The sequence below is a fragment of the Pleurodeles waltl genome, chromosome 4_1 (genome assembly GCF_031143425.1).
Source record: "Pleurodeles waltl isolate 20211129_DDA chromosome 4_1, aPleWal1.hap1.20221129, whole genome shotgun sequence".
Classification (NCBI taxonomy): domain Eukaryota; kingdom Metazoa; phylum Chordata; class Amphibia; order Caudata; family Salamandridae; genus Pleurodeles; species Pleurodeles waltl.
In genome coordinates this window covers 105,382,282-105,396,246 of record NC_090442.1, presented here as the reverse complement: position 1 = coordinate 105,396,246, position 13,965 = coordinate 105,382,282, and the positions used below count along the sequence as shown (strand labels likewise).

The 13,965-nt window shown below is 42.0% G+C and overlaps 1 protein-coding gene across 1 annotated transcript; it reads left to right on the top strand.

Moving 5' to 3' along the window:
* Positions 1 to 856: 856 nt before the first annotated feature.
* LOC138287076 (olfactory receptor 5AP2-like) lies at positions 857 to 4,307 on the top strand. The gene is made up of 2 exons (XM_069227436.1): positions 857 to 866; positions 3,379 to 4,307. Exons 1-2 carry the CDS (start codon positions 857 to 859, stop codon positions 4,305 to 4,307), a joined length of 939 nt encoding a protein of 312 aa, XP_069083537.1.
* The last annotated feature ends 9,658 nt before the right edge of the window (positions 4,308 to 13,965 follow it).

The following is a 13,965-nucleotide window of genomic DNA, read 5'->3' as shown; positions in this document are numbered from 1 at the left end:
ATCAAAGATAACAAACATATCCAACCAGGGGAACATATAAAGCATATGGACATGACTGCAAACTATATTAGCGACCAGCATACATCCAGTCAATGCTTTGAGTATCATACATCTTTTGGCCAAACGATGTCATGAGTGATTTATATATATTTTTTCACCTTAATCTATGACATTAGTTGAGTAAATTAATTTGGTAAGGACAATAGCGGCAATTGTGTTAATGTTTAGCACAACTATTTATTGCCATCAGTTTATTCACCAATGGAGTTTCTTTTTAATTCTTAGAACTCCTTATATCAATAGATGTAGCATTGTTTTACATCCATGTTTCAATCATGGTCTTTTATCTTGTTGTTATTTACTGCGTTCAGTGTCACTTTGAGTCCTTGAAACGAACCACCCAAGGAACCTGGTCTCGACTTGGGGTTGGTAAGCATGATCTGTCATGTTATGTCCTTTTCTTCTTTTTTGACCCATCACTGGTTATATGTTTACAATTACCAGCATTCACACTTTGGGTATTTTCAATATGTTTTCTATGTTTCTGTCTTCTAGGGTGCCTGTGCTAACCAGTTTACTTTAAAGTAAGTGACCGGTGTCAAGTATCCTAATTTGTGATACTATTTTGAAGAGGTGTGAATAATTGTTTTTGTAGGTCCTGATGAAGCGTCAATGGATCCGGCTGGACCACTAGATGCGAAACATGTCGACCGTAGCACAGAGGTTCTTTAATATCTAGGACTCTCTGCAACATCTTTATTTTTGAAAGGCTTTGAGCATAATTCTCAAATTTTTACTTTCAAGTTTTTGATTTTAACCTTGGTCTTCATCCTTGTTATATCAGATTGAATAAATGATGGTGTCCAGTGGATCAATAACCAATTTTAACCTCGTTTTTCTCTTTGTGTGTATTGGTGCTGACTAAGCATCGTAGTCTGCATAGTTGAACCTACCAGTCACTATCATAAGAGTTTGGCTGAGAGCCCCCACATCGGGGTGCCCACCAGGCATTGCAGTGCCGGCCTGGCGAGGAGCATTTCCCGATGATGATGCTAGTCATCCAGTGTGATGCTTGAGGGTTCTTGCTCCTGAGAACATGGGTCTCCTGGTTTGATGATCTATATTGGAACAGTGTACCTTTATTTAATCACTATTTTTGGGAGATTGTACACTGGACCATTAATACTCCCGGTCCCTCCCCCCCTGTTAATTTTATCATACATCTTTACCTTATCAGCATCTCTTTATTTTACCTCAATTCAGGCAGGTACTTTTTCCCCAAACTCTGAAGAGTTATTGTAATATGGGAGTAACTTTTGCCCCAGTGAAGCTTCACTGGTAATAGGAGTGAGGTCATTTTTGTGGACTGTAAATGGGGTTTCTTCTGTCAACAGTACGCCTTTGAATGTTTTTCTGCATGTACATAGCACAAATCATCAAGAGTGTCTTTCAATCACCAGGCCATTGTCTAATCCTACATTGTGGTCTACAATTAAGTAAACAGTATCAGGAGAAAAAGTCCACTTTCCATTACTGAAGAAAGACACCATACGTGTTCGATGCTGTTCTACCAACCCATCCTTTCATTGGCAGAACACATCTCTTTGAGGAGAAGCCAATTTCCCAAACCTCCATTTCGTTATGTTCTAGAAAACGACCATCAGTGCTAAGGTGGGGATGCTGGACGACATGATCCTGGGGTAAATGCCTTGTTTAGCCAACTACAGCACGTCTACTTTTGGCATTCCTCACACCTGTATCTTCAATGTGTGCCTAATGACTACGAAATGCAGTACTGACCAGTGACTGTCAAACTGTGTAAGGATTGTGAATTTTGCAATGTATTTGTCTTTTACCTTGCAATACCGCAATGTAATGTGTTCTATATTAACATTGTTAAGTGTGGGAAGAGACCATGACTCAAAAGAGGTGAAGTCCCTTCATACATGATCTTTGTGATGCAGCTTCTAAAATGCCCTACCTATAAACAAAGTTATATAACTATAAGCATGAGGGGTTACATTTGGAAACTGAAAGAAAATCACAATATCTATCCTTTATTAATGTGGCCCTATTTTTTCTCAAGGCATGTGCAATTTACTTTGGTAATACACGTCATTTGGGATTTTAGCACTATAGTAATAAATATGTGAATGTTTGCCTATTAGTATACTTCTAGTAAATAACATGTTTTGGGTCACATTTATATTTCGCTACTGTCCTAGTATGTCTTGAAATATTTGAACATTAGCTGTACATGACTAGTAATTCAGCAATTATGAGGGCTTACAGTGGGGCCACTGGCATGAGGTGAAGATATGCCCTTTGAAGGATTATCAAAGATCCCAGGGGTCACAGATTTCAAAATATGACTGTACTTGGGAACGTCTACCTCTTTCCCGCAGTAAAAACATATACATTTTTAGGGTCGAGCCTGCGTCGCATGCGCTTGCGCATGCGTTTCGCTAAGCGAGATGCTTTAGGAATTAAAAAGGGCTCCGAGCCCCATCCACGTCACGTCAGTGTCTTTCATTGGTTCGTGGGCTTGCCTGTTAGAATCTGCTTGATTTCATTAGTGAAAGGCACGCATACGTCATGCCTTTTCCAGTGGTTAGCCCTCCTCAAGCGCATCGAACAAGTACAGAAAACATGCAAGGCTCGCTGTTTTCCATCCGGTTCGTGGACTACTTTTTCTCTATTTTCGCAGCGCAATCTCGCTTAGCAGAAGTCGAGCGATTTACATAATATCGACCCAGTTACACAGTTAATTGCACTTTTTCCAGTTACGTTCATAATTGCACTTTTGCCAATAAGTTTCATTCCGAGTGAAAATCCGGTTAGGAGTTTACAACGCTATTAGCTATTATTTTTCCGAAAATAAACCTAACACTCTAGATTTAACTTTTGATATTTTGGTTTGGATATTTTATCCTTACTTTTTGTATACCTAGATATTCTAGCATCAATACTTAGGGGGCCCATTGTGCATCATAGCCTATGGCACTTGTAATACGGCGAAAGGTATATGCACCACGTTTGATAACCTAATCCAGTACACCAAACTCTAAATAAGGCCTAACATGTTTACTGAAATGCTTATACTTTGAATCATTCAATTTGCTGCTGGTAGGTGGTGCAATAAATATATTGAATTATAATGCATGTTATTAAAATGTATACATACCAACCATTACTGAACCATTATAACTAACAGGATTCATTTGTCTTGTTCATATAACGATCAAGATATAGTGAATGTAGTAATGTGATAACACAATCCAATAGCAATTTTTTTATGCTCATTGTTTTCATTTTTCTTGTTTAGCTTCTGTTCTCTCTCTCTCTCCTTAATGGCTCTTTCAGCAAACATCAACAAAGGAAATTGGACTATGGTGAAGGAGTTTATTCTCCTTGGTCTCACTGATTATCCACTGATGAAGATCCCTCTCTTTGTGCTATTCCTCCTTGTGTACATCATCACTTTCCTGGGAAACACTGGTATCATTGCACTGATTAGGAGTTCTCCCCGTCTTCATACTTCCATGTACTTTCTCCTTAGTAATTTGTCCTTCGTAGACATTTGTTACTCCTCAGTTATAACACCCAATTTGTTGGCCAACTTTCTCTCAGAGAGAAGTGCCATTTCTTTCCTTGGATGTGTGACACAGTTGTTCTCATTTGTTTTCCTGGGAAGTACAGAGGTCTATCTCCTCACAGTGATGGCCTACGACCGGTACAATGCTATATGTAATCCATTGCTGTATTCACTCATCATGGACACAAGGATGTGTGCATATCTTGTTGGTGCTGCATATCTAGCTGCTCTTCTGAATGCCCTGATACACACATGCTGTACGTTCAGGTTAACCTTTTGTAAATCTAACAGGATTATTCACTTTTATTGTGATGTGCCTCCATTGTTGAAGCTTTCCTGCTCTGACACTTCCATCAATGATGTGGTGCTGATTCTTTTTGCTGGAGGATCTATAGTAGCATCACTTGTGATTGTTCTGATCTCTTATTCTTACATTGTCACTGCTATCCTGAAGATACACTCCTCGGAGGGCAGGCAAAAGGCCTTTTCCACCTGCTCCTCTCATTTTCTCTGTGTGACCATTTTCTTTGGGACACTTGTTTTTATGTATCTTAGGCCCAGCTCCACCTACGTCATGGACCAGGACAGAGTAGCTTCAGTGTTTTATACCTCCATAATTCCCATGTTAAATCCCTTGATTTATAGTTTGAGGAACCAAGAGGTGAAAGAGGCTATGACAAAATTGATGAGAGTAATATGCAGAGGAAAATAAATACTGAAAGGAGTATGCTAAGTTACTACTGATAAAGCCTAAATGGGTTATGCTTGCTGAATCATTGAGGAGTGGACACATATTTGAACATATGTGTTTTTCATTCCCTTAAAAGCCAAACATGTAGGTGTATTTCAGAATATGGACAATCTTTGTAAAAACTATTGATGTGAAATGCATATCTAAAGCTTGACATTTTCAGATGTGTTTTGTATATTTTCATCGATTTCTTATGGAAGTTTGCATGCTCAGCATTGATATTCCTTATTTAAGGAGGTACACTAAAACTTTGCACCCTATGCTTCAAACTGAGCTGCCCGCCAATTCCTACTATAGAATATCAAGAAAATAAAAACTATTTTGATATAAAATATATGACAGTATAACATGTTCTCTTTAACAAGAGCCCTGCCTGTCTAAAGAAAATGATTTTGATGAGGAGAGGCATACTCTAATACCAGTGGGAACAGTTCAACACACAACCTTTGAAGTAGCTAATTTGACATTAAAATGTGAACAACTCACTGGGTCTGAAATAGCATTAAAAGGTTTGAAAAATTCTAACTTTTTTTTGTAAAGTTGGAAGAGGGTCAGTGTGAAGTTCTAGGAGTAAGGGTTTTATAGTGCATTCAGGTTAGGTTGAGGGTAATACAAGGGTATGAGGGCAAGGTTAGGGTTTTGAACAAGGGTTAAGAGAAAGGGTTATGTTAAGGCTTCGGCTTATTATCCAGGATCATTATTAAATTAAAGGTAGGTGCTAAGGTATTTGCTGTTGTTAGAGTCTGGGTTAAAATTAGGATTAGGGTTTGAAGCTAAATCCAGCACAGTTTTAGGATCAGAGTTAGGGTCAACCTCAGGGTCTAGTTGTTCACATTCACTTTATCCATTTTCAAACAACTTGGCCCGTAATAGGTTTAAATATTTTTAAAGAATTAGAACTGTACACTTAGAGGTCAATCTTTTGTCTAATCACCTTAATATCATCTGATTTTTGTCACAATGACCAGTCTTTTGCTGTATATCTCATGAAGGTATTCTGTGATGTGATGCAGTTAAACCAACATATCACTATAGCATTTCAGAATTAATGTAAACGTGTAGTTATGCGAGAATATTAAAGATGCAGTTATTTTATCATCATCATTTCACAATAACCTGGGCTAACTAAATCAGGGCATATGTATTTTGAATGAACAACAAATGGGTATTGTTAGAAATAAGGTCTCTAGTTGGCAGTCAGTTTACAACCTGTCTTAGTAGGTACCCTTACTCTAGTTATGGTAAGGGAGGTACACAGCTCAGATAACCCCTGCTCGTCCCCTTAGTAGCTTGGCATAAGCAGTCAGGCTTATCTCAGAGGCAATGTGTAAAGTATTTATACAACCACACACAGTAACACAGTGAAAACACCACAAAAGGACACCACACCAGATTAGATAAATAGCCAATATTTATCTAAACAAGACCAAAGCGACAAAATTCCAACACACACAAGTAAAGATATCACATTTTAAAGTAAAAAGGGTCTCAATCCATAAGGATCAATGGATGCTTGTTTATGCACAAAGTACCTGGCATCCATCAAAAATAAAGCCACAGGGCCAACTGTGCGTTGGAAAAGCAAGCGATGAGTCAATTCCTTACTCGCAAATGAGGCCGTGTGTTGATGATTCCTTCTCTGCCAGGTAAGCGATGCATCGATTCTATCCTCGCAGCGAAGGGATGCCTCGATTTCCAGACAAGCAGCGATGTTGAAGATTTTGATGCCCAGGGAGAATGCGCAGAAAACCAGGATGCACAGCAACAATGAATCAGCGCCGAGCTGGTGATGTGTCAATTTCTCCAGCACTGCGTCGATTTCTCTGCAGCTCAGCTTCGGTGCATGGATTTTCACCTTGGGTTCACCAGCTTCTCCTTCTAAGGGCCCAGAGCATAGATGTGGCAACACTTGGCAGGGTAAATGTCTCAGCAAGAGAGCCTCAGTGCTGGCAGATGACGTCTTTGATGGCTCTGAGAATTCAGAACAGGGCACAAGTTCAGTCCAAACACTTGGAGAAACTTCACAAGCAGGAATTCAGAAAGCAAAATAAAGTCCTTTCACTCCCAAGGCAGAAGCAGCAGCAGCAGACAAGCACAGAAAAGCAACAGGCAGAGTGGCAGGTCCTCCTCCAGCATCAAGCTCTTCTCCTTGACAGAGGTTCCTCTTGATCCAGAAGTGTTCTGGAATTGTGGGATCAACAGTCCAATACTGATACTCATTTCTGCCTTTGAAGTAGGCAAACATAAAAGAAAAGCATTTGTAGTGCACAGGACCCTGCCTCTTCCTTGCTCTGCTCCAGACACACTATACGGTGTTGGAGACTGTGTTGTGTGAGAGTAGCCACAGCCCTTTCAAGTGCAGGTGTCAGCTCCTGTCTCCCACTCTAGCCCAGAGAGACTCATCAGGATATGCAGGACACATCTCAGCTCACTTTGTATAACTATCTAGAGGGAATACACAAACAGCCCAAGTGTCAGTCTGACCCTGACATGCTTTCAGTAGCCAGGCAGACGCACAGAATGGTTCAACAAGAAAATGTCTACTTTCTAAAAGTGAGATTTTCAAACTTACAATCTAAACACCAACTTCACTAAAAGATGTATTTTTAACTTGTGAGTCAGAGACCCCAAACTGCAGATATCTATCTGCTCCCAATGGGAAATTACACGTAGAAGGTATTTCTAGGAAATCCCCATATGAACCTATGGGAGAGATAGTCCTTGTAAAAGTGAAAAACAAATTTAGCAGTATTTCACTATAAAGATATATAAAACACATCCGTACATGTCCTACCTTTTAGATACACTGTACCCTGCACATGGGGCTACCTAGGGACTTCCTTGGGGTGATTCACATGTAGGAAAAGTGAAGGTTTGGGCTTGGCAAGAAGGTACACTTGCCAGGTCAAATTGGCAGTGCAAGACTGCATATACAGACACTGCAATTGCAGGACTGAGACAGGTTTACAGGGCTATTCAGGTGGGTGGTATAATCAGTGCTGCAGGTCCACTAGTAGCATTTGATTTACAGGCCCTGGGCATATCTGGTGCACTTTACTAGGGACTTACTGGTAATCAAATATGCCAATCATGGATAAACCAATCACCAGTACAATTTTGACAGAGAGCATATGCACTTTAACACTGGTTAGCAGTGGTAAAGTGCCCAGAGTACTAAGGCCAACAAAAACAGGTCAGACAAAATAGTAGGAAGGAGGCAAAACGTTTATGGATGACCCTGCAAAAAGGGCCAGGCCCAACAGATAGGTATGTATATATGAATTTATGGAGCACAAACATAGCCAAAAAGCAATGGAGTGCTGCACATTATTTAAGGGGTTGGGAGATGATCTAGAAGATCATGTACTTTAAGTGGGAAATACACAAATACATTTTACACACATTTTAGGAACATGGAAAAGAAGTCCAGACTCATAAATTTGGAGTCAAGTACCAAGGCCGGGATTCACATCTGGTTCTCACAATTTAACAGATGGCAGCTAGAGCTGGTAGGCCAAAATGTGTAGTCTGCATTCCTTGAAAGAAAGAAAAGAGATTGAGGCAGAAGTAACAGCCAGGCACTAAGGCACGTTTCTTTTTTAATCAAATATACAATGGGAGCATAAGTTGATTTACCCCATCACACATGCCTAGTCTCATATCCATACATAATAGATAGTGAGGAGTGCATTGTACCTCCTCTTGCTTTTGTTAAACCAAGGATGTGGACTGCCCTTTTCATGCAATGGTCTACTGAATGTTTGGTGCTTCAAATTTCTCGGCTCTGCACAGCCCCTTTTACTATTTACCTCTGAGATGTGTAATGACCTCTAAAGCAATCCAAGACTCATTTTCAAACACCTCTAATTCCTTAAACAGATGAAGGTTTGACACTTTGTGTAATACATTATGGGCCATATTTACAAGGCCCATGGCAGGCACTTGCTGCGCTGCCCTGCGCCACCAGAAAAGGACACAAATGCGCTGCATACATAAGATATGGTGCATTTCTGTCCTCTCCCCCTGCACTGGCATACAAATTACTGCCATGTGCCAATGCAGGGTGTCTGCATTGTAGGGAGCATTGTTTTTTCTGCAGGAAAGGCATTGGAAGTGATTTCCTTTATGTGTGCTGCAAAATGCAGCACACATGGAAAAAGCTTAAAACAGTGAGAAATAAATATGTCTCCCCGTATCGTCACTCTTACCCCACTCCTGGGAGGCATAGTCTTTTGACGCATTCCCAAGTTTATTAAACCTTGTAAATCTAGGATTGTGACAAAATCTATGGGTGTTGCGTGGGAGCACCAACTCAACACCCATGGAAACACCTCCCAAATGCAAAGTAACTCAACACAGCGATTTGTGCTGCGTTGCCTTACTCCATATCTACAAGGCCATGTAAAGCCATGCAAAGTGGGTTTGCGTGGTCTTGTAGATAATGGTGTGCTTAGATATGGGTGCGCAGCCTGAGCTGCCGGTGCGTCACAAAAAGTGGCGCAGGTCACTTGTAAATATGGGCCTTAGTCTGTTTTCACTTGTTTCTGTTCACCTCATTGTCAGTTTCCATTACCAAAAGCTCCACTTTATATATCTTATACTCTCATAACATATTAGAACATAATAGTGATAAAGCGGCAAGGACGTTGCTTCACAACAAATACCAGGGTTGACAAAAGTGACATCAGAACCTTTCACCTCAATGATATCAGATGACTTTTGACCCAGATCTTCCCAGAAAGTGATGGTACTTGACCTCAAACATGATGACATCACAATAATTAACATTATGAAGTACTATATTAACTGCATAATACAAAGGTCTATTTTAGATATTAACTGTATTTTAATTATGGTGCTGATATTGGGAACAGAAAACATTGGTCACAGGAGAGGCTGCAAGAAACACACAGGACAACAGAGATGCTCAGGATCTGATGGAATACATTTTCATTTTATTATGCTTTTTTGGCTGGCTAGGGAAGAGGGCGTACACGCAGAACAGAAGCTCAGTCCACAATCTTCCCCCAGCTCTTATTGGAACAGCATAATATGGGCTACTGAACAAAGAAGGTACCACCCAAAGTATTACTAGGACAGGAATGCCCTGAGACAGCGAAAACATTATTCATTTTTAGATAGGCTGAAAACTGAGGAATATGTCTATGGGAGGCATTATCTGGCTGTGTGGAATAAGGCATTGTACAGCATTAACCCGTAGGGTGCCCTTCCACCCCGACCCCCCCACCCCCATTTCTCTTTCGTTCACGTGGGGGCGGCCCAGAGAGGCTTCAAAGGGAAGGAAATGTATTTCCTTCCTTTTGAAACGCCCACTAGACACCAGGGATTTTTTTTTTTTTTAATTGCCATGAGGGAGCGACCCCTTGGGCAAGGGTTGCTCCCAATGGGGGGCATTTTTTTGGAAGGCCTTTTCTCCCGCCCTCCCCCCCCCCCCCCTCCTAGGCACCAGGGATCCTTTTTTTTTTTTTTAGGTGGGGAGCGATCCCTTAGGCAAGGGTCGCTCCCCAAAGGGGCAAATTATATTTAGGCCATTTTATATTTTGATGATGCCAATCTGCCCCCAAGGGGGACAGAAACCACTAGACACCAGGGAGTTTTTTTTTTTTTTACGTGAATTTCACGCAAGGGGAGCGACCCCTTAGGCAAGGGTCGCTCCCCTGGGGGGAAAATTTATTTTAGGCCATTTCTGCCCCCCTGGCAGATCAGCCTATTTTGATTAGGCCGATCTGCCCCCAAGGGGTGCAGAACCACTAGGCACCGGGATTTATTTTTATTTTTTTACAGATGGGGAGCGACCCCTTGGACAAGGGTCGCTCCACTGGAGGGGAAAATTGTACTTTTTTGCTACGCCAATCTGCCCCCAAGGGGGGGCAGAAACCACTAGGCACCGGGGATTTTTTTTGTTTGCACCAATGTCACACAGGGGGAGTGACCCCGTAGGTAAGGGTCGCTCCCGGGGGGAGGGTTGAGGGGGTGGTGGAGCAAATTTATTTTAGGCCATTTCTGCCCCCCCTGGGGGCAGATCGGCCTATTATTAGGCCGATCTGTCCCCGGTGGGGGGCAGAAACCTCTAGGCGCCAGGGCAACATTTTTTTTTTGTGGTTTTTTTTTTGTTTGTTTATTTTTTTAGAGATGGGGAGCGACCCATTAGGCAAGGGTAGCTCCCCTGGGGGGGAAATTGTATTTAGACCATTTCTGCCCCCCTTGGGGGCAGATCGGCCGGTTTTAGGTCAATCTGCCCCCAAGGGGGCAGAAACCACTAGGCACCAGGGATTTTTTTTTTGCCGCCAATGTCTCGCAGGGGGACCGGCCCCGTAGGCAAGGGTCGCTCCCGGGGGGGGGGTTGGTCTGGGCAAATTTATTTTAGGCCATTTCTGCCCCCCCTGGGGCCGGCTGAGCTAGAGGCCAAAATCCACAGGTAGGCACTTTGCAAAAAACACCTCTGTTTTCTGTAAAAAAATGTGATGTGTCCACGTTGTGTCTTCGGCCATTTCCTTTCATGGGCGCTAGGCCTACCCACACAAGTGAGGTACCATTTTTATTGGGACGCTTGGGGGAATGCTGGGTGGAAGGAAATGTGTGGCTCCTCTCAGATTCCGGAACTTTCTGTCACCGAAATGAGAGGAAAAGTGTTTTTTTGGCCAAATTTTGATGTTTGCAAAGGATTCTGGGTAACAAAACCTGGTCAGAGCCCCACAAGTCACCCCATCTTGGATTCCCCTTGGTTTCTAGTTTTGAAAAATGCACTGGTTTGCTAGGTTTCCCCAGGTGCCAGCTGAGCTAGAGGCCAAAATCCACAGGTAGGCACTGTTTTCTGTGAAAAAATGTGATGTGTCCACGTTGTGTTTTGGGCCATTTCCTTTCGTGGGCACTAGGCCTACCAACACAAGTGAGGTACCATTTTTATTGGGAGACTTGGGGGAACGCTGGGTGGAAGGAAATTTGTGGCTCCTCTCAGATTCCACAACTTTCTGTCACCGAAATAAGTGCAAAAAGTGTTTCTTTAGCCAAATTGTAAGGTTTGCAAAGGATTCTGGGTAACAGAACCTGGTCAGAGCCCCACAGGTCACCTCATCTTGGATTCCCCTATGTCTCTAGTTTTAAAAAATGCACAGGTTTGGTAGGTTTCCCTAGGTGCCGGCTGAGCTAGAGGCCAAAATCTACAGGTAGGCACTTTGCAAAAAACACCTCTGTTTTCTGTCAAAAATTGTGATGTGTCCACGTTGTGTTTTGGGGAATTTCCTGTCGCGGGCTCTAGGCCTACCCACACAAGTGAGGTGTCATTTTTATCGGGAGACTTGGGGGAACGCTGGGTGGAAGGAAATTTGTGGCTCCTCTTAAATTCCAGAACTTTCTATCACCAAAATATGAGGAAAATGTATTTTTTTTGCCTAAGTTTGAGGTTTGCAAAGGATTCTGGGTAACAGAACCTGGTCAGAGCCCCACAAGTCACCCCATCTTGGATTCCCCTAGGTCTCTAGTTTTAAAAAATGCACAGGTTCAGTAGGTTTCCCTAGGTGCCGGCTGAGCTAGAGGCCAAAATCTACAGGTAGGCACTTTGCAAAAAACACCTCTGTTCTCTTTCAAAAAATTTGATGTGTCCACGTTGTGTTTTGGGGCATTTCCTGTCACGGGCGCTAGGCCTTCCCACACAAGTGAGGTATCATTTTTATCGGGAGACTTGGGGGAACGCTGGGTGGAAGGAAATTTGTGGCTCCTCTCAGATTCCAGAACTTTCTGTCACCGAAATTTGAGGAAAACGTGTTTTTTTAGCCAAAGTTTGAGGTTTGCAAAGGATTCTGGGTATCAGAACCTGGTCAGAGCCCCACAAGTCACCCCATCTTGGATTCCCCTAGGTCTCTAGATTTAAAAAACACACAGGTTTGGTAGGTTTCCCTAGGTGCTGGCTGAGCTAGGGGCCAAAATCTACAGGTAGGCACTTTGCAAAAAACACCTCTGTTTTCTTTCAAAAATTGTGATGTGTCCACGTTGTGTTTTGGGGCATTTCCTGTTGCGGGTGCTAGGCCTATCCACACAAGTGAGGTATCATTTTTATCGGGAGACTTGGGGGAACATAGAATAGCAAAACAAGTGTTATTGCCCCTTGTCTTTCCCCACATTTTTTTCTTCCAAATATAAGAGAGTGTGTAAAAAAGACGTCTATTTGAGAAATGCACTGTAATTCACATGCTAGTATGGTCACCCCGGAATTCAGAGATGTGCAAATAACCACAGCTCCTCAACACCTTATCTTGTGCCCATTTTGGAAATACAAAGGTTTTCTTGATAACTATTTTTCACTCTTTATATTTCAGAAAATGAATTGCTGTATACCCGGTATAGAATGAAAACAGACTGCAGGGTGCAGCTCATTTATTGGCTCTGGGTACCTAGGGTTCTTGATGAACCTGCAAGCCCTATAGATCCCCGCAACCAGAAGAGTCAAGAGTCCAGCAGACGTAACGGTATATTGCTTTAAAAAATCTGACATTGCAGGACAAAAGTTACAGAGTAAAACGTAGAGAAAAATCAGCTCAATTTCAATAATTTTCTTTTTCAGTTGTTATTTTCTGTAGGAAACCCTTGTAGGATCTACACAAATGACCCCTTGCTGAATTCAGAATTTTGTCTACTTTTCAGGAATGTTTAGGTTTCTGGGATCCAGCATTGCTTTCACGCCCATTTCTGTCACTGACTGGAAGGAGGCTGAAAGCACAAAAAATCGTAAAATGGGGTATGTCCCAGTAAAATACCAAATTTGTGTTGAAAAATTGGGTTTTCTGATTCAAGTCAACCTGTTCCTGAAAGCTAGTGATTTTAGCACTGCAAACCCTTTGTTGATGCCATTTTCAGGTAAATAACCACAAGCCTTCTTCTGCAGCCACTTTTTCCATTTAAAAAAAAAAAAAAAAGAATTTCACTGTATTTTGGCTAATTTCTTGGCCTCCTTCAGGGGAACCCACAAATTCTGGGTACCTCTAGAATCCCTAGGATGTTGGAAAAGAAGTCTGCAAATTTGGCTTGGCTAGCTTATGTGGACAAAAATTTATGAGGGCCTAAGCGCAAACTGCCCCAAATTGCCAAAAAAAGGCCTGGCACAGGAGGGGGAAAAGGCCTGACAGCGGAGGGGTTAATAGATGAGGCCTGGGATCGGTGAGGGGCTGAAAAGCTACAGCTGTAGGGCCCTTGTTTGGACATTACCCAACACAGCGTCCATGCACAAAGAGGCAAAGGGAGGGGGCCCACAGAGAGTGGAGCAGTCCAACCAGAGGCAGCTGAGATAGGTCAGTAGGTTGGAACAATATGGACAAGAAACGGAAGCATATTTTTTCAAGAAATTGCCATTATTTGGGGATAAACTCAAATATACAGTGTAAAATATATATATTGTATAAAACAGAAATATATATACAAACTGTAAATAGATTATGAACTCACAGTACACAGATTTTCAGGGCAGAAGCCAACATTGATACATACAGAATATATGAATTAATCAACAGCAAGACAGAATATATGAGATAATCAGGTAATCAGTACACACGAGCAGTAAGAAACAACAGCAATTTTACACTAAATATTTTTCTGAGTATCAGCA